Here is a 21,445-nt window from a genome sequence, read left to right as displayed (position 1 = left end):
GTTTGAGAGGAACATTAATCTGAGTGGAACTAAATTGCCTGTTATTCACAGGATTCAGGCCATATTAGTTGACAAAGGTAAAACTATTCACTTGACACTCCATGATATTTTTAAAGTTAATTCAACAAATATTTGGGTTGGCCCCAAACAAACATTTTGGCCAACCCAGTTCTTATAGTATGCCTACTTACCATGTTCAGGACACTGTGTAAGGCATTTAATAAATGATCTACCACTATTAGTACTAAATATTATGTGTCATGCTAGAGCCTTCCATGATCTAATGATGCCTCAAACTGAAATGTAGCCAATTAAAAAAAAAAAAAAGAATTCCTATTTCTAAAATGTCATTGAAAATTTGAAGATGAGAACAATTTTAATTACTTGATTCTGGAAGAACATGGGCATGTGTGTTAGTCACTCAGTCGTGTCTGACTGTTTGCGATGCCAAGGACTGTAGCCTGCCAGGCTCCTCTGTCCATGGACTTCTCCAGGCAAGAATACTGGAGTGGATTGCCATTTCCTTCTCCAGGTGATATTCCCGACCCAGGGATCAAACTCATGTTTCCTGGATTGCAGGCAGATTCTTTACTATTTGAGCCATCAGGGAAACACATACTAAACATCCATTATTAAAATGTAATTTTATTACCCTAAGATATCATTGTAACATGATGTCAATATTTCATAGCGTGTGTGTGTGTATATATATATATATATATGATCTCTTGGGTCAGAATCATAAAACAAGTTGAATATTAAGGGGATTCCAGCCCAAGATAAATAATAATATTGGCAAATTGAGCATTCTCTGAATGAGAGTATCCAAATGAATTTTGACTACAGTCTTTTTCCCTGTTTGTGTTGCTGAGTTGCTGATATGAAATATATATTTATTATATGAAGCATACCTATGGCAGTTAAATTCAGATAGTGTTATCTGTAACAATTTGTATTGGCTTCCTCCCAAGGCTTTTGATTTGCCATGCATGAGAATAAATGAGAACCATATGAAAGTCAATAAGTTCTTGATAGTACATGACATTCTGTGTTCTCTCATCCTTGATTTTAGCAAACATTCCAAGGTTTGGCTTCCATCATAGATGGTGATAGGCTTAAGAAATGTAAGGGCTTTTTTCTTGGCTTCAGATAAGAATCCCAAACTTAACACACTTCCATAAATCATTGGTGTGGAAATCTGTCAGAAAATAGCAAAAAAGTACTACTTTTTCCTTGTGGTATTTGGTGTTTCCAAATTAGATTATCTGTTGAATGTTCAAGGGAGCATGTTTTCTTGAAGGGTTCACCGTATGTCAGACAAATCTCATGCTCTTGAAATGGAGTTCACAGAAATGAAGTCAAGGGTAACTGCTTGCTCCTTCCTCTACTACAGTAGTAAGAATCAAAGGATTCTGCAGAAATATGTCTCTGCTAGAGTCACTGACTATCGTCATGCATATTGAAAAGTGGCAAGATGAAGACTACCCAAGATCTTAAATCCAGTATGAATTTCATGACTGTTCTTCAGATTTTATCCTCATTAGTAGTATTATACTGACAGGTAATAAAGTGTAGCCATTCAGAGCAAGGGTCCTGCAGTTGATTTTGATTTAGCTCTACTTGATAGCTGTGCAGATTTATATGATTCTTAACCACTCTAAACCTCAACCTGTAAAGAAGATAATAAGACACATATCATAGAACTGTTGGGAAAAATTAAGTAAAATAGTATATATTAAATGTTTGGAACATGACACTGCTTAATTATTTGAAAGAAGTAAACATAATAATACATATATATGCACATATATGTAATAGAACTTATGAAGCCATTTTAAAATTCTTACTTGTTATCATTGCTCTTGTCACTTTTATTAATTTTAAGTGGAAAATTATTGTTGTCCAAGGAAGAAAGATGATAGCCCACTTAGTGGGAAAAAGTGATTTAATTATGACTATTCTCCATCAACTTGTAACTGGGTTTCCCCAGAGAATTTAGGGGTGAGGACTCCTGTAAATTCCAAAATCTTCATTTTATTGTGTATTTAACTCTACCACTTATTTTTCAGAATTGTGTCTAGATCCCCCGGGTCAATAGAATGTGTATCCCAAGTGCCCCATAAGATGGATAGTTTTTAGTAGGCATGTTGGCATTATTTGTACATAAGAAGGGAGTAGGGAGGATCAGAATAGCTTTGGCATTTACCTTGTTAAATTTTTATAGCTAAGCTCTGGTTCAAGGGTCTACTTAAACGACTTAACTGCACTAAGAAAAATGAGAGCATTGAGACCTATGAAAGGAGTCCACAAAATTCTATGAAAATGAACCAGTTCTAGTAGAAATCAGCATATTTAATGATCCAAGATACACAAGTGGAACATTAACTAGTTTTTATTGACCTGAAGGAATTTTATACTTTTCCTTATAGGGACAAAAATTCAGGACGTTCCTCTTTATTGTATTTTCAAAAATTGTTGTTGTGTTGTTCAGTCACTAAGTCATGTCCAACTCTTTCTGGCATCATGGAGCACAGCACGCTAGGCTTCCCTATCCTTCACTATCTCCTGGAGTTTGCTCTAACTCATGTCCATTGAGTTGGTGACAAAAATAGTTTTAATTAATGGATCTAAATAAAAAATTTGAATGCTTATTATATCTCAGATATAGCAATGGGCCAGGGGGACACAGTAATTTACAAGGCATAGTTCCTGCTCACGGAGCTTTCAGCCAGTGCTGGGAAAATAAGGAGACCAGAAGAATGAATAGAGATTGGCTAGGTGATTCTGGACAAAAGAACAGAAAGTAAAAAGACAATTGATAAAAAAGAAAAAAAAAGTGGGGCTTACTCAGAGAACTACAAGTGATTTGGCACAAGTGTAAGGAGATAGTGGACAGACAGGAAAATATAGAGAGAAGCAGGATTTTATCCCAGGTAGGTCTAATGTACCAATATTAAAGAGTATTCTATGTTCTAGAAATGGTTAAGTTGGCAGCTGCAGGCTAAGTTCAGCCCTTAGATGTGTCTTCCCCATTATTATGTGTGTTATCTCATTTAAAATATATATAAAAATTCTCACAAAAACTCAGATCAGAAATTCTCTTGAAAGATCAGGAATTCACATTGGATCCTTGTAGCCCTGTGGCTGAGAGGTTGCTTCTGGAGGAATGAATAGTGCTTTTATGAGTCACTGCCTTCTCCACTTGCTTCACTCACTTTTATCACCTGTTGGGCCCCTGAAGCATTTGCTTTTGCAAGCCTCCTAAAGAGAAATTACAAAACTAAATTTGCTTTAATATGTTAGTCTGACTGATATTGCAGCTATCAGGTTTGGATTCAGATGAGTTTACTTAAGAGATTACATCAGTAATCGAGAGAAATGATGAGGGACTAACAGAGGTATTGGTGGGGGGCAAAGAAAATACTAGAAAATAGCATTCCTAATATGGAACCGTGGCTTTGGTGATCTAAAAGAAATTAGAAGGAAGAGTAAGTTATGTCATTTTAATTTTCAGGTTAATCAACTTGAGGGTCATTGTTTCAATTTAGATGTTCAAGAAGCAGATACCGATCTAGAATTAGACCTGCAAAGAAATTTTTGGTGGGCATGCCAATGAAGGATTGAAATGGGGGGTAAAAGAAGGCATTGAGGGACTTCCCTGATGGTTCAGTGGTTAAGAAACTGTCTTCCAATGCAGGGATGTGGGTTTAATTCCTGGTTGGGGAACTAAGATACCACAGGCAACTAAACTCCTGTGCTGCAGCTACCAAGTCTGTGTGTTCAAGAGCCCATGTTCTGCGATAAGAGAAGCTCCCATGTACTGCACAGAGAAGGCAATGGCACCCCACTTCAGTACTCTTGCCTGGAAAATCCCATGGATGTAGGAGCCTGGTAGGCTGCAGTCCATGGGGTCGTGAAAATCGGACATGACTGAGCGACTTCACTTTCACTTTTCACTTTCATGCATTGGAGAAGGAAATGGCAACCCACTCCAGTGTTCTTGCCAGGAGAATCCCAGGGTTGGGGGAGCCTGGTGGGCCCCTATGGGGTCGCACAGAGTCGGACACGATTGAGGTGACTTAGCAGCAGCAGCAGCGTGTACTGCAACTAGAGAAAACTCACACACTGCAGTGAAAGAGCCCACACACCACAATGGAGACCTAGTGCAGCCAAAATAAATTAAATAAATAAAATAAAATGAAAAAAGGCACAGAGAACTTACAGATTGATACAGTTCTGACACCTATGAAGCAAGGAATGTGGGATTGGATCCGACGCTCAGACTGCAGTGCAACTCTGAGAAAGTCTCAGCTAGGATAACTGCAGCATGATATTCAAGGTTGCCTATTGAAGGAATCAGTTGCTTGAAAAGAAATGGGGTAGAACTGGTACTCGCACCATTCTCCACGGCCTGGTGTAAACTATGCTGGGGACTTTGAAAATACAACAGCTTGTTTGTTTGCTAATTGCTTTCCTTCTAATACATTCTCTCTTGAAATGAGATACGAATAGTAAATGCCCATAGAGGACGCAGGTATCACTAATAGAAGTATTGGATTCAAGTAATGAGAGAAAACATCAAAAGTGGTTGCTTGTAGAGAAGAAAAAATGAATGGATTTAGCAAGAGACTGATGTTTCTTTAATGGCCTTTTGGAAGGCTGTTACACGGTAAGGCTTACCCTTACACTAGAAGTGTAAGAGACACTTATGAAAGGCACTTTGTGAGTGCTCAGTTGTTTGAGTCGTGTCCAGCTCTTCGCTATCCTAAGGACTATAGCCCACCAGGCTCCTCTGTTCATGGTATTCTCCAGGCAAAAAATACTGGAGTGGGTTGCCACGCCCTCCTCCAAGGGATCTTCCTGACCCAGGGATCGAACCCTCGTCTCCTGCATTAAAGGCAGATTCTTTACTGCTGAGCCACTGGGGAAGCCCCCAACACGCTACATATGTGAGTTAAAGGACCTGGGGCAGAGATTGCTCTATGGATTCCAAAAACTCTTTTTTTTCTGTTATATGCAAGCACACTACTTGCCCTATCTATACTCTCTTTCAGTCAGGTGTAGTGGTATGATTGTGTTCTGGTCAATGGAGAGAGGGTGATATGTGCCAGTCACTGGAAGGGTTCATAAACTCAGCCACAGACAATCCTCTCTTCCACTTTACCAGGTGGAAGCAAAGGATCCCAAGGCCTTTCCCTCCACAAGATGGAGAGAGCATGGGGTTTGAAACATTGCAAGTGAGACCACTTGGGAAATAATTACTTTGTGTTATTCTGTCAAAAATTGCATTTTTAGTATGATAATCTCCAGGTCTGTCCATGTTGCTACAAATGGCATTATTTCATTCTTTTTAATGGCTGAGTAAAGTAAGTCAGAGTGAGAGAGACAAATATCGTATGATATTGCTTATATTTGGAATCTGAAGAAATGATACAAATGAATTTACGTAAACAATGGAAAGTGACTCTGAGCAAACAAATTTATGATTACTGGGAGTGTGTGTGTGCGGGGGGATAGATTGGGAGCGTGGGACTGACATGCACACTCTGCTACATTTAATATAGGTAACTGGACTTCCCTGGTGGTACAGTGAATGGGAGTCTGCCTAGCAATGCAAGGGACTCAGGTTCAGTCCCTGGTGCAGGAAGATTCCACATGCTGCAGGCTTCAAAAAGCCCATGTGCCACAACTACTGAAGCCTGCCCTTGACCGGCAACTAATGAGCCTCCGTGCCACCACTACTGAAGCCCACACTTCCTAGAGCCCATACACCACACTGCAACTCCTGAGTCCTCATGCTGCATCTGCTGAACCTGATGTGCCTAGAACCTGTGCTCCACAACAAGAGAGACCACCACAAGAAGAAAGCTGTGCACGGCAATGAAGAGTAGCCCCCACTCACTGCAACTAGAGAAAGCCCGCAAGCAGCAGTAAAGACCCAGTGAAACCAAAGTAAATAAATAGATAACTTGGAAAAACTAGATAACCAATAAGGACCTAACATATAGCACAGGGAACTCTTCTCAATACTCTGTAATCACCTAAATGAGAAAATAATTTGAAAAAGAATAGATACACATATAGTTGAATCACTCTTCTGCACACTTGAAACTAACAAAGCATTGTTAATCAATTATACTCTAGTATAAAATAAACATTTTTTAAAATAAAAAATATATTTTTATTATTTTAAGCTGATGACATTTGGAGATTAAACTATTATACTAGCTAGCATTAACCTAAAAAAAAAGTGGTCCAAGATAAAGATACATGTATATGTACCACACAAAAAGATACATAGATTTTGACATAGTATCAGAGACACATTTTTCCTTTGGATTATTTTTCTAAAGCTTTAGCTTCACATTCTCAACACTGTGAATTTATTAAGGTTTGACTAGCACCATAAATTTAGCAAGCTTACATATTTAACTTCTCCTAATTCCCTACTTCTAACAATAGTGCCAACATTTCCATAAACACCCCAGACATTTTAAGGTTCTCTTTGATTCTTACCTTTGGAACAGCTGTCATGTTAGATTGGTAAATTCTCCTTTCTTTCTGTATCTTTGTATGCATCCTGTTCTCCTTATTTATTCTATTACTATCATCCTAGAGTAAGTGTATACTTTCTGCTAATTTATTCTATTACTATCATCCTAGAATAAGTGTATACATATATGTATACACGAATATGGATTCTTAATCTAAGCCCTTCCCCAAATTATTTTTGCAAATGGACCCTGTCACTGTTCTCAGAGTATATTATCGATTACAGTAACAATTATATCACAGAAAAAACACAGAATAAGAAGGTCCCAGTTTGAAATATCTGTTTATTAACTGGGATGACTCTGGAAAGATGACCTGGATATTCAGAGCCTTGATTCCATCATCTATTAAAAATAGATAAATCGATTCAAACTACCACACAATTCCATTCATTTCACATGCTAGCAAAGAAATGCTCAAAATCCTTCAAGTTAGGCTTCAGCAGTATTGAACCAAGAACTTCAAGATGTACAAGCTGGGTTTAGAAAAGACAGAGAAACCAGAGATCAAATGGCCAAAATCATTTGGATTGTAAAAAGCAAGAGAATTCCAGAAAGACATCTACTTCTGGTTCATTGACTATGCTAAAGCCTTTGACTATGTAGATCACAACAAACTGTAGAAGATTCTTAAAGAGATGGGAATAGCACACCACCTTACCTGCCTCCTGAGAAACCTGTATACAGGTCAAGAAGCAGCCGTTAGAACTGGACATGAAACAAAGGACTGGTTCAAAAGAGGAAAAGGAATACATCAAGATGGCATATTGTCACCCTGCTTATTTAACTTCTATGCAGAATTCATCATGTGAAATGCCAAGCTGGATGAAGCACAAGCTGGAATCAAGATTGCAGGGAGAACTATCAATAACCTCATATATGCAGATGACACCACCCTTATGGCAGAAAGTGAAGACAAACTAAAGAGCCTCTTGATGAAAGAGAAAGAGGAGAGTGAAAAAGCTGGCTTAAAGCTCAGGATTCAAAAACGAAGATCATGGCATCCGGTCCCATCATTTCATGGCAAATAGATGGGGGAAAAATGGAAACGGTGACAGACTTTACTCTCTTGGGCTCCAAAATCACTGTGGACAGTGACTGCAGCCATGAAATTAAAAGATACTTGCTCCTTGGAAGAAAAGGTATGACAAACTTAGACAGCATATTTAAAATCAGAGGTATTACTTTGCCTACAAAGGCCTGTATAGTCAAAGCTTGGTTTTTCCAGTAGTCATGTATGGGTGTGAGAGTTGGACCATAAAGAAGGCTGAGCGTTAAAGAATTGATGCCTTCAAACTATGTTGCTAGAAAAGACTCTTAAAAGCCTCTTGAACAGCAAGGAGATCAAACCAGTCAATCCTAAAGCAAATCGGTCCTGAATATTCATTGAAAGGACTGATGCTGAAGCTGAAGCTCCAATACTTTAGGCAAAGGACGGATTCATTGGAAAAGATCCTGATGCTGGGAATGATTGAAGGCAGGAGGAGAAGGGGACAACAGAGGATGAGATTTTTGGATGATATCACTGACTCAATGGACATGAGTTTGGGCAAGCTTTGGGAGATGGTGAAGGACATGGAAGCCTGGTGTGCTATAGTCCATGTGGTCTCAAAGAATCAGACACAACTGAGCATCTGAACATAACAAAATCTATTTACAGGATTGTTGCAAAATTTAATGAAGTGATTTGTAAATGGTGACAGGAAAACACCTGTTTCTTAATAGTGCTTAAAATATATATCTTGAATAAATATATTCTCTTTACCTCCTTTATCTCCTGCTTACACATTATTCTTATTCCTCTCAACAAGATTGCTATTTCTTTTTCAAGGAAAACTCAAATCTGATCTATTTTGTGACTACCTCTATGGAAATCTAGATCACTTATCTTGCCTCATATTGTGAGTTAGCAATGGTTTTCATATATAGTCATTTTCTTTAAATAAGTTCCAAATGATTAGGAATCTATTCAACGTTTTAAGTGTTTCTTAGAATATTATTTGAAGTTTCACTTCGTTTCTAGTTTTTGTTTTATCTGACCTATTCAAAATTCCTTTCTTCTTTTTTCATAAGTGATATTCTGACTTTCTTTTGGACATAAACTGCTCTGACACCTCTAATCCTTATGGAACATCAATTCTATGGGATCCCATCCACAATCTCTAAGAGCAGGCTCAGGACTAGGAGCTGTTATGAATCTAAGTCATTCATTCTCTCATCCAAAGTGATTCAGACAGCGCTTCTAAGTCAAAAAAGCCTCCATGATTTCTATTGGAACAACAGAGGGAAAGCAGTTATCTCACAGGAATTACAATGTAAAATTATATCAACTAGAGCAGTATTTTAAAAGGTATACAATCACACCTCGGTAACTCCTATGGATAACATGACATACATCTCTTCCTCACTAATGGAAAAAAAAGAAACAAGCACATTCTTCTTGACTTACATAAATTTCATTATTTTTCTGTTTAAACAAGCACATTTTTATAATATTTAAAAAGGTTCAAAGACCACTTCCATATTCCAATCTGTAAAAAATATTTTCGTTATGTTTATTATAAAAATATAAATGTTTCCACTACAAATCATTTTACATTAGTAAGAGGCCATCTACATTGTACAACATAGACTAAATGAGTGATGTTTTAAAAATGAAAATTTAAGGTACACACATATTGCCAATCATATAAAATTTATACATGGCTTATTTGATACTTAGTACAGCTTAACAGGGGCAAGTTACCAGAAATAAATATGTAAATCAAACTTAAGATACAATCAGATAATATGTTACATGATATTATGAAGCAATTGTGGTTTCGTGTTTACTGAAAGCCAACACAGTTTCTGCACAAAGAGATGGCCATAAGCATTCTAGTACCTCTACTCCACAGTTAAGAATCATACACTGTTATGTTTACATATGTACAGGGTAAGGATTGTGAAACGTAAATTTATAAGAAGTCAGATAGAAAAATAGTGAAAAATGAAGAGCAATATACTGAATATACAATTTCCACTTTCAAATGGAAACCACAGCCAAAATAAATGAAATAGATTAAACAATCCTCAACTTCTCCTAGTTCATGAAAAGCACAGATTTTGTGGAGTGTGCACAGAATAGTACCTAAGAAAGTAAATGCTAGTTTCGAAAAAAATGTGATTGAAGCCAGATTCAGATCTCAATCTAACATTCCACAAAACAAAATATTTGCTTAAAAAATGGTTTTAAGCTGCTTCTAGCAGGCTTAAGTGAAATTTGCAATTAATTTCATAATCATATATATCTTTTTAAAAGGTTCATGCTCTTATACACCCAATACATAATTCTAGTAAGATGATTTGACTATAGCAATATTGAAGACATTTGAGAAATAATTTTATATATGAAGGAATACAACATAAGCCTTATTACACTAAATTTACAATAGATTAGTACTTGTGAATTTTGATCTGTGATTGTAAGCTGCATAAGTGTTCCATTTTGCATAAAAACATAAAGTTTGCAGCATTGTTTTATCCATTCTATTCTTGTGACATATGCATTTCTTATTCCAATAACATGATCATATCAGCATTAGAAAGATTATAGATAGAGCTAAAATGTTGCTTCACAATCTATTATGGCTAGATCTCCACCAGGTATATATTTCAAATATTACGGAATATGCTCATATTTGACCTTTATGGAATAGCAAATCCAAGTTCCTTGCAAGAAGAGATCTCTCCATATTTTGAGTCTTGATGGACAACCAACTATTTTGAAGATTATATGTTCAATAAGTATCAAGAAGCTCAATGTTTCTAAGATATACACCAAAACTATAATAGGTGCATTTTACTGGAGACTCAAAGGTAATAATACTTGCTATTGATGATGACAATGTTTAATTAATTTAGTAAAAGCTCAGTGATGCAGATGAGTAGTTTAGTAATCCTTATTCCCTATAATCAGCTCAACAAGTTTAAGCAAATGTATAAAGTGGAATTTCAAAGCCAGTCAGCCAGTGATCTTTTTGATTCATGCATCAGATTATAGGCTACATTGCCAATTAATACAGCAACCTAAATAGTATTCCAGTCCTTTCCAGTGTAGCATTCTCTATTCAGGACCTCTAATATAGCTCTTTTACCAATGGAGGGAGTTTATGGTCTCCTAAGCACCAGAGCAAGGCAGGTATGTCACTGAAAATCCATATCACACAAGTCGGTGTATCACAATAAATTAGGAGCACACAGTTTATAATAAATGGAGAGACAAAAATGGGTGGAATAATTCAGACTGAGAGATTTGGTTAGTGTATGAACAAGGAAAGGGTTTGTTTCTTTTTGTATATAGATATAGATACATATGAGTGTATGATTCAAACAATCTGGAAAGAAACGCATAATTTTCTGTGTCTAGTTTATCATGTTTTCTACTGCTGACAATTTGAGAGAGCATTTGGCACTTGGCTGTCACAAATCCAAATTAAATCATCAAGGCATAAATATAAAACAATAAAAGACAATTAAAAAGAAAATAAATATGTACTTTTCTTCAAAATTAAAACACATTTTTACATGATAATACTTAAGGAGGCTAACAATCAAAAATGTGTAGTACTTAAAACAACTACAAACTTCATTTCTATATGCTTTTTAACAGATAAAAGAGAATAATACAATGAAAAGGTAGTAAATATGGCCGAATAGTTTGAGGTATGAATTCCTCTAGTTTGCTTGCTTTCAAAGAAACAAAATACCTGTTACAGATCTCTTCTGTGTATAAAAATATCACAAGTCTGTTCTTTTGTGGCTATTCAGAAGCACAGCCACCATGTTCATTGTGTTATTTCATTTGTTTTGCTTTTATGATAGTCAGTTTATGATCAATGGCTCTATACTAGTTCTTTGTCATTTTGCGCTGAAGAATTCTGATTTAATCCATCAACTAATATAAAAAAGCAATTACAAAACAAAATACACCCACCCACCCATCCACTAAACAACAGGGGAAAATAGAGTCTTTGAATTCCATTTTAAGGCATTTTACTCGTATCTGAGTGTTTTATTGGGTTTGGAATATCCACCAGTATTTCCAGTGTTGTCATCAGTCTGCAGAGTCATGCCACATCTTGCACTTTCTTCTAGAAATAGCACTTTACACTGGGACTGGACTATTCTTGGATTGTGATTCTAGAACTTTAATACTACTGATGATCTTCTTCTGTGGCCCAACCACAGTGACACCGATCTTTTTCATGTCGCTGTTAAAAAAAAGAGGAAAATTTCTGGTGAGAATCATGGACTCCTGGACAGTGTGTAAGTAATATATTTGCAATTAACAAAGCTCATACAGTTACAGATACTAATGCTCTAGGTATAGTTTTCTGATTTTTGTAACATATGTGTAGTATTATATATCCTGATTACTCTGCCTTTATCCTTGTGGAAGAATATAGGTTGTAGATTGAACATATAAAGTGGGTTAAATAGTGTTTCCCTCAAAATTCCTGTCCATCTGGAACTTCACTATGTAAGGGCCAGCTTGGGGATTGACTTGACTGATTGTGTTTAAAGTGACACTGTATCAGTTTCTGCATTCAGTTCTTTAGCAACTAACAGATTCTACTTCTTATCTACTGAGGCACCCTCTCTAGGCCCCAGAGCTGCCAGTGGAAAAATATGACTACCTATTGAAGAGGTCATCAATAAGCACTTGGTCTACAGTCCTAGGTATATGTAGCATCTGAACCAGGGCAAAGAAGAATGAAACCATCTCAAACCCTCCAGATTAGATCAGATTCATGTTAGTTGAATACTTCATTCAACTCTAGCATCAGAGGCGAAGAATCACCCACCTGAGCTCTACCCAAATTCATGACTCATGACATTGTGTGTACAATAAAATCCTTGTTGTTTTATCCTTTTAGTTTGGGGAATTTTGTTGTTCAGCCATAGATTACTGGAATAATTTCTTTAAAGTATAAGGTTCTTTCAAATTACAAAAAATGGCAAGGATATTTCTCTATCAAAATCATTAAATTTAAAATAGTTAATACTTGGAAACCAGGAACTGAAATAAATAAGAATACATGGAACTTCATGGGGGAGGGGGGAAAGACAGCTAAATATGTGCAAATAATTAATTAAACATTCTTGATTTAAGTAATTAGTTCATACAATCACCTCTTGCAGGTCTTGACTCAAATATCCCTCTCTTATGAGATTTCCCTGATGCTCCTACTTCATATTATAAAACCTCTCTGCACTCATATCTGCACTTCTATTTCTTTTCTTCCAAAGTATTTATCACCATCCAGCATATTGCCCTTTTTTTTTTTTTTTTGGTTTATTTATTTTTTTACTCTCTATCTTGTCTCACAAGAAGCTGAATTCCATGTGAACAAGGATTCTTGTGGGTTTTGTACTATGCTTATCAAACACACCCTAAACAATCACTATCATTTAGCAGGGGCTCAACAGGTACTTACTAAAGAATAAATCAGTTGTCCAAAATATATTTATCTGGGAAGTTGACAGAGGATTAAGTGTAACTTGGAGTGCTAGGCAAATTGAAAATGGCAAGAAGAAAAAGCACACACATGCAAATGCACACAAAGGTGGGCTCCTTTATATTGAGTATTAAAGAAAGAATGAAAAATTGGGAATTTAACTACATAGAAGTGAACCAAATGATTTGTTAAAAAGTGAGTTCCCAAGCAATAAAGGTGTGCAAGAAGAAAATAGGCAATCATTTAAGAAGCAATTTTCATGTTATTTAAGCATCTGCTGCATAAAATTAATCAAAGCTCAGTTGCATTCCTATTATCTAAGCTGGGAGTGAAATCACAATGCCCTGCAGCTTGCCCTGAACCCTGCTGCCATTCAAGGGACTAATAAATTCTCTATGGATAGCCTGTATTTTGCCTGAGGTCCTCTCTGTCACAGTCTTTAGCTACCTTGCTTCACCAGGAAGGCTAGTGGGGAGCTATGCTGACACCTAGCTTGCTGCCCTTTGTGTGACCGTGGATAATGAAACCTTCATTTTAAGTGTTGTTGTTGTTCAGTTGCTAAGTCGTGTCCAGTTCTTTTGGACCCCTTGGACTGACGCACGCCAGGCTTCCCTGTCCCTTCCCACACCTAGGTTATCTATGTTGAACCCTGCTTTTGAGAATGCGTGCTCTACAGGCATCTATCTTTAAAATGAACAACAAACATTTCTCTACTTATCTTCAAACTATTACAAAGTCAGGTTATGAATCTAAGAGCCAGAAAACAGGACAGACATAAATATATGTGTATAAATCAAGATTCTCACTGTTTTTATATTTCTTCTCTCATCCTTCTTCCAATTCTCTCTCTATATATATATATATATACACATACATACATACATATTATACCTTGCTAATTTTTTTTCTATGTCTCCTCTTTTCTGCCTTATTTATAAGCTTAAAAACAAAATTCAATCATTGGAAGATAGAAAAAATGCCTCAAGGTAATATACTAAATTTCCTGTGGTCATTGAGAAATTTCAGCATAAAGAGGGAGTAATACAAGCTATGATGCTTAACCATGATTTTTCCTCTAGAACTGAACCACTGATTCTCTGGCCACTGGAAAAAATCAGATACTGAAAGTTCACAGACCAATTTGGGACAAGTCTGAAGGACCAGCCCAACTTTAGGACTCTTGTTCCAACAAGTATAACTGAGTCTTCTTCTTCAATCCAATGCCTCCTCATTGCTTCTTTATGAATGTATGTCCCAAGTGTACATGAAGAAATCTGCATAAACTGTTTCAGATACAGCATCTGGGAACCCAGTGTAAGCAAGTTGATATGTAGTCTGGTTTCTATTTAATGCAAAGGATTATACTGGAAAAGAGAATTACAGTAAACATCCCTGTAGGTTATGCCTTAGATTGAGCTTTTATGTACCCTCTACTCTCTTCCCCCCATCAGAATGTCTTCTACCTACCACCCTGCCATGACAGAAATCTCTCTAAACCCAGCTGCTGTGGTCTCAGTAACACTCCCTCCTGTATCCTTATCTCATGCAGTTCAGTTCAGCCGCTCAGTCGTGTCCGACTCTCTGTGACCCCATGAGTCACAGCACGCCAGGCCTCCCTGTCCATCACCAACTTCCGGAGTCCACTCAAACTCATGTCCATCGAGTTGGTGATGCCACCCAGCCATCTCATTCTCTGTCGTCCCCATCTCCTCCCGCCCCCAATCCCTCCCAGCATCACAGTCTTTTCCAGTGAGTCAACTCGTCGCATGAGGTGGCCATTAGGACTACCCTATTGAGAAGAGCAGTGAAAAAGTTCAAGACTAAAGGGCAGTTCAAGATTGAGACCAGAGGTTAATAAGCTATCTGGTACTTCAAAGGCAAAAGGATAGGTGATGACACTTTGAAAATGGCATCCAAGGTAATGACATCAGCAATTAATCTGCCTCATACTCATTCCACACACTTAATTCTCTTTCCAGTTTCTATAATCACTCTTGCCCTTTCTTATTCTCTCTTCCCTTCTCACATTAACCTTCCTAAATCCATGCTAGGCTATGAAATTATATTTTTTAAAAAATATGTTGACTGAATAAGACTACGAGTTTAAAAAGTTTATTTGAAAATTAGGTGATTTGAGTAGATGGCATGTAAATGAAATCTCTAAACTAATTGTAATAAGCTAATATTTACTTGAGTATAAAACAATTGTCCTGTGATTGATAGTTTGGATAGAAAAAGAAAACAAATTTAATATCCTTTCTTAGGTAATAATCTGAAAGTCTTATTCTAAAAGAAACTCTAGCATTATTTGGTCAAGGGAATCATTTCTGAATTGAGTCTGGACAACACCAAGAAAATAAGGATTGGAAGAAATCAAATTCAAGCAATACACCTAAGATTGCAAAAGAAAGGATGAAATATAGAGTTAAATATTTTTATAGCATTGAAGATGAAAATGTTGCCTCACTATATTTCCCTAAATGATTAATGTATTAAATATTTTTAGGTTCTTATATTTATGATATAAACAAGGAAGGTGGCATATGAGATAGAGGCTGCAGAGAACGAAGAAGTCAACAATAATTTTCAAGGAGTTTCAGGTCAGCAAATGTTAATTCTATGCTGACCCTAAATTGAGAAGAAAGGACAGAAGAAAGCACTTTGAAATACAGACAGATCTGAAACCAACTGGCTCAGTATGAAGGGCGAAATCTGAAAAAGCTGAGTATCCTAGGAAAAATCAGCTTTCATCTTGCATATAGATTCACAACTTGTTTAAATAATCATAACCACTAAATGAAAATATTCCAGTCAGCCTCAAAAGACCTTACTATTCAATGATGTAACAGAGACAAACATATTCCTAAGGTGAAAGTATAACAAAGCCTGCCACTTCACCTTTTTAAACAAATAACATTCTGTCTACATTTGTAGATTAGAATATCTGACTATATTTAAATTGTGAGCTTGCTGTTAACCATATTAACAAGGTTCTGCCTCATCCACTTCAGTATACTGTTTCATTATCTAAAAGCCCTCAATGTTGATGCTTTATTGAGAATAAACATTTGTATCGCTTTGCCTTTGAAAATCTGGCAATGGTGCAGAAATTTTTAGCTTTGTGTTTGTTCTTTGCTATGCTTCTGTGCTCTAAAGCAGGTGTCTTGTATGTCACAACCCAAACTATTTACAATACTAGAGTAAGAATTTCTAAAAATATTTAAATATATTAACATATCCTGGGGCTGAGTCTGATCAAAATAACTATTACAGAAACCCAAAACACATTGTCAATTGAGTCAGAAGTCTACTCAATAAATACTATATTTTATTTCAAACAGGAATGTTAGCACATATTAAGTAGATGAGTATGAGTTTATATTCTAAGATTAATCCACCTCTTCAGTATAATATACCCTTTCTGTAGATCCTTTTGTGATGTCTGTGTTTCTGATAAGGATGCTATACCATTAATAGTAAACTCCTTTACCTATTTGTTAGGTGCTTGTATCTCTATTAATTACACCATGCACTCCCTTTTGGCATGTAATCTGTAGCTTTCCAAGGTGACTTTATTTAAATGACTGACAAGATGACAAAGTCCTTAGATGCTTGACAACATTTGAATATTCAAATATTGGATATGACTGACAGCAAGTTGAGGGCACTAAAGGGTCTAAAGCCTTTGACTGTGTGGATCACAATAAACTGTGGAAAATTCTGAAAGAGATGGGAATACCAGACCACCTGACCTGTCTCTTGAGAAACCTGTATGCAGGTCAGGGAGCAACAGTTAGAACTGGACATGGAACAACAGACTGGTTCCAAATAGGAAAAGGAGTACGTCAAGGTTGTATATTGTCACCCTGCTTATTTAACTTATATGCAGGGTACATCACGAGGAACACTGGGCTGGAAGAAGCACAAGCTGGAATCAAGATTGCTGGGAGAAATATCAATAACCTCAGATATGCAGATGACATGACTCAAAAGCCTCATGATGAAAGTGAAAGAGGAGAGTGAAAAGGTTGGCTTGAAGCTCAACATTCAGAAAACGAAGATCATGGCATCTGGTTCCATCACTTCATGGGAAATAGGGAAACAGTGGAAACAGTGTCAGACTTTATTTTTTGGGGCTCCAAAATCGCTGCAGGTGCTGATTGCAGCCAGGAAATTAAAAGATGCTTACTCCTTGGAAGGAAAATTACGACTAACCTAGATGGCATATTGAAGGGCAGAGACATTACTTTGCCAACCAAAGTCCGTCTAGTCAAGGCTATGGTTTTTCCCGTGGTCATGTATGAATGTGAGAGTTGGACTGTGAAGAAAGCTGATCACTGAAGAATTGATGCTTTTGAACTGTGGTGCTGGAGAAGACTCTTGAGAGTCCCTTGGACTGCAAGGAGGTCCAACCAGTCCATTCTAAGGGAGATCAGTCCTGGGTGTTCATTGGAAGGACTGATGTAGAAGCTGAAACTCCAGTACTTTGGCCACCTCATGTGACGAGTTGACTCACTGGAAAAGAGTGTGATGCTAGGAGGGATGGAGGGTGGGAGGAGACGGGGATGACAGAGAGTGAGATGGCTGGATGGCATCACCGATTCGATGGACATGAGTTTGAGTGAACTCTCGGAGTTGGTGATAGACAAGGAGGTCTGGCATGCTGTGATTCATGGGGTCGCAAAGAGTCGGACATGACTGAGCGACTGAACTGAACTGAACTGTGTATACACACACACACACACACACACACACATTGAATGTAATAAAGATCAAAAGGCAGAAGAGTTTGACTCAAAGATGTATACAGTTTCCAAAGAAACGCTACAAGCTACAAAATTGTGGACAATTTTGATGTATCTGTTCCACACAAAAGCTCTTTCTTCGGAGCAGTCCTTTATGTTACCCTCCATGCAAATGATAACCCTGTATATGAGACAGCAAAAGAGACACAGATGTATAAAACAGTTTTGGGGACTCTGTGGGAGAGGGTGAGGGTGGGATGGTTTGGGAGAATGGCATTGAAACATGTATATTATCATATGTGAAATGAATCGCCAGTTCAGGGTTGATGCATGTTACAGGATGCTTGGGGCTGGTATGCGGGGATGACCCAGAGGGAGGATAAGGGGAGGAGGGAGGTGGGAGGGGGTTTGGGAGGGGGAACTCATGTACACCCGGGGCAGATTCATGTCAATGTATGGCAAAACCAACCAATATAATATTGTAAAATAATTAGCCTCCAATAAAAAAATAAATAAATAAACTTAAAAAAAAATGTGCCTAGCCAGGTTCCTGCTATCTCACTCTACTTCCTTTGAAATGAAATGATTAGCGCGTGGCAAACATGTCTTTTCAGAAGCCAGTCTATAAGCAGGATTGCCTTCAGAATGTCTCTCCTGGGGACTTAGAATAAAAAGAGTTGGACCCTGGTCAGTTGAATGACATACCAAGGTTGTGCAATCTAGGACTGAGAGAGTCATTTTCAGCAGTGTGCATGGGGATTCAGAAAAAGTCACTATAGAACAAGAAAAAAATGATGCAGCCTCATCAGAAAGTGAAGTCAACTGTCTCGTTCACAGAGTGATAAAGAATGTGGCTTCCAGTTTTTCACTTCCTATATACTGCAAGGAGATCCAACCAGTCCATTCTAAAGGAGATCAATCCTGGGTGTTCATTGGAGGGACTGATGCTAAAGCTGAAACTGCAATACTTTGGCCACCTCATGCGACGAGTTGACTCACTGGAAAAGACTCTGATGCTGGGAAAGGTTGGGGGCGGGAGGAGAAGGGGACGACGGAGAATGAGATGGCTGGATGGCATCACCGACTCTGTGGACATGAGTTTGAGTGTACTCTGGGAGTTGGTGATGGACAGGGAGGCCTGGCGTGCTGTGATTCATGGGGTCGCGGAGAGTCGGACACGACTGAGCGACTGAACTGAACTGAACTGAACTGATTACCAGTTAGCAAACTTGGTGAATGAGGATGACTTTTATGGATTATTCACTGGGTTAATTTAATTCCTTATAAACCCTTTCTCCTTAAAGCCATGGGTTTCTCATATCAAAGAAGTCCTATTACCAAAGGATCCCTATTGTACCACAGGATCCCTAAGATACATGTTTGTGTGTGTGCTCAGTCCTGTCTGACTCTTGGCAGCCCCATGGACTATAGCCCTCCAGGCTCCTCTGCCCATGGAATTTTTCAGGCAAGATTACCGGAATGGGTTGTCATTCCCTACTGGCTTTTAACACATGAAATTATAAAATAAAATGAATTAATATTTATCAATTGTGCATTTCTCTCTTTCCAAATTGACCATAAGCCTTTTTAAGGAAAATTATGTCTTAAACTTGCTTATAACTTTATTTTCTAGCATGAGATCAGAGAAGGCAATGGCACCCCACTCCAGTACTCTTGCCTGGAAAATCCCATGGATGGAGGAGCCTGGTAGGCTGCAGTCCATGAAGTCACTAAGAGTCAGAAACGACTGAGCGACTTCACTTTCACTTTTCACTTTCATGCATTGGAGAAGGAAATGGCAACCCACTCCATTGTTCTTGCCTGGAGAATCCCAGGGACAGGGGAGCTTGGTGGGCTGTTGTTTATGGAGTCGCACAGAGTCGGACACGACTGAAGTGACTTAGCAGCAGTAGCAACAGCAGCAGCATGAGATCACTTAAGAATAGGTGAAAGCATAATATAAGTTGTTTATTTAGTATCTTTGGGAACTACTTTTAGACTTTGGCATGTTTCCCTGTATATCAGATTATCCACCTAGTTCTCAAATTTCCATTTCCTCAAAGGTTAGGCTTTGTTAAAAATAACAGAAAATCACACATGCAGGGATATACAAGTCATCATGCTATATCTGCTTATGTTCTAAATTAGAGACTTGGGTCTGTTGGGGTGGGGTGTGGGTGTATATCTGGTGGTTTATCTGAAGGCCACAGTTCACTGAAGATAGCTTTTGTGGGGACCAAGGGTGAGGGAGGAAGACACATCAACACATCGATCTAGAAGGCGTCCTTGAGAAAGAGACCCAGGATCCAGCTCAGTGGGTTCAAGAGAAAGTACCTTAAGAGATGAATTTACTCTTTAAATATATTAATTCAAGACACATATGTCCACTAGAAAGTTCAGAATCATTCAGTCAATAACTTATTCTTACTCTGCAGAAATCTTGGCTATGGTGTCACAAGAACTGTACTCTACGCCTGTGAAGATTTCCTTGCACTGTGCTGTCCGGACACCGTTAAGCCAGTCACCTGTTGTGCGGAAGGTAGTAATGTCGATGTTACTTTGGTCCAGGAGAAGGTTTGAGGGCCTGCAAGAAAATAAAATACCAAAGGGAGAAAGATCAGGAGTCAGTAGAGTTGCTGTGTGTCAAAATTCGACACCAACATCAGCAGGAACTTCCAGACTTCATATGGCTTCCTGTTTATTTGTAAAATTTATCTGCCATGAAGCCTTCATCTGCTCAAGCTGGCGGCTTGCAAGAACTCTGTGTAATCATCTTGTCTCAGTGCTTCCCTTCTCTACTCATGACTGCTTTTTAAATTACTGAAAGTTTGCCAGTGAAAAGGATAAATATATATATATATATATATATATATATCCATACATACTTCTATAATTTAATTTGTTTAACCATTAGCAAAGATGGTGGTAATTTAGGTTGCAGTTATATCTGACATGACATTCTGTTGTCTGCTTTGGTGGATGGATTTGTTTCCAATATTAAATCCTGCCTACTGAATGTTCATCTGTAGACATTGCACAGGTTGCTGTCTAAGGGAAAATTTGAACAATGGAGACTATATTTGCAGCAGGACATAAAGTTGGCACAAACTTAATGTCACAATGTCATTAAAAATAAGAAATTAAAAAGAAAAAGAAAACAGTAGATGAGCAACAATAAGTGAAAGTCTAACAACTAGGACAACACCAAATATATTTTACAACATAAATAATATATATGAGCGTGTGTGCAGAGGACACCACCCTCACGGCAGAGAGTGAAGGGGAACCAAACAGCCTCCTGATGAAAGTGAAAGAGGAGAGTGAAAAAGTTGGCTTAAAGATCAACATTCAGAAAACTAAGATCATGGCATCTGGTCCCATCACTTCATGGGAAATAGATGGGGAAACAGTGTCAGACTTTACTTTTTTGGGCTCCAAAATCACTGCGGATGGTGATTGCAGCCATGAAATTAAAAGATGCTTACTCCTTGGAAGGAAAGTTGTGACCAACCTAGATAGCATATTAAAAAGCAGAGACATTATTTTGCCAACCAAGGTCCGTCTAGTCAAGGCTATGGTTTTTCCCGTGGTCATGTATGGATGTGAGAGTTGGACTGTGAAGAAAGCTGATCACCAAAGAATTGATGCT

At 37.8% G+C, this 21,445-nt stretch overlaps 1 protein-coding gene across 1 annotated transcript in view; it reads right to left on the bottom strand.

The window, feature by feature from the left end:
• Positions 1-9,083: 9,083 nt before the first annotated feature.
• Positions 9,084-21,445, bottom strand: part of EPHA3 (EPH receptor A3) — a 432,011-nt gene continuing 419,649 nt past the window's right edge. The window contains exons 16-17 of the mRNA XM_055433436.2: positions 20,225-20,380; positions 9,084-11,803 (exon numbers count right to left, since the gene is read on the bottom strand). Of these exons, the coding sequence (XP_055289411.1) occupies positions 11,698-11,803; positions 20,225-20,380 (262 nt within the window). The 3' untranslated portion in view covers positions 9,084-11,697. The remainder of the gene's footprint in view (positions 11,804-20,224; positions 20,381-21,445) is intronic.

The sequence above is a fragment of the Moschus berezovskii genome, chromosome 1, assembly GCF_049115385.1.
Source record: "Moschus berezovskii isolate FMDL1 chromosome 1, NW_MosBer_1.0, whole genome shotgun sequence".
Classification (NCBI taxonomy): Eukaryota; Metazoa; Chordata; class Mammalia; order Artiodactyla; family Moschidae; genus Moschus; species Moschus berezovskii.
This window is presented reverse-complemented; position numbering and strand designations above follow the sequence as displayed.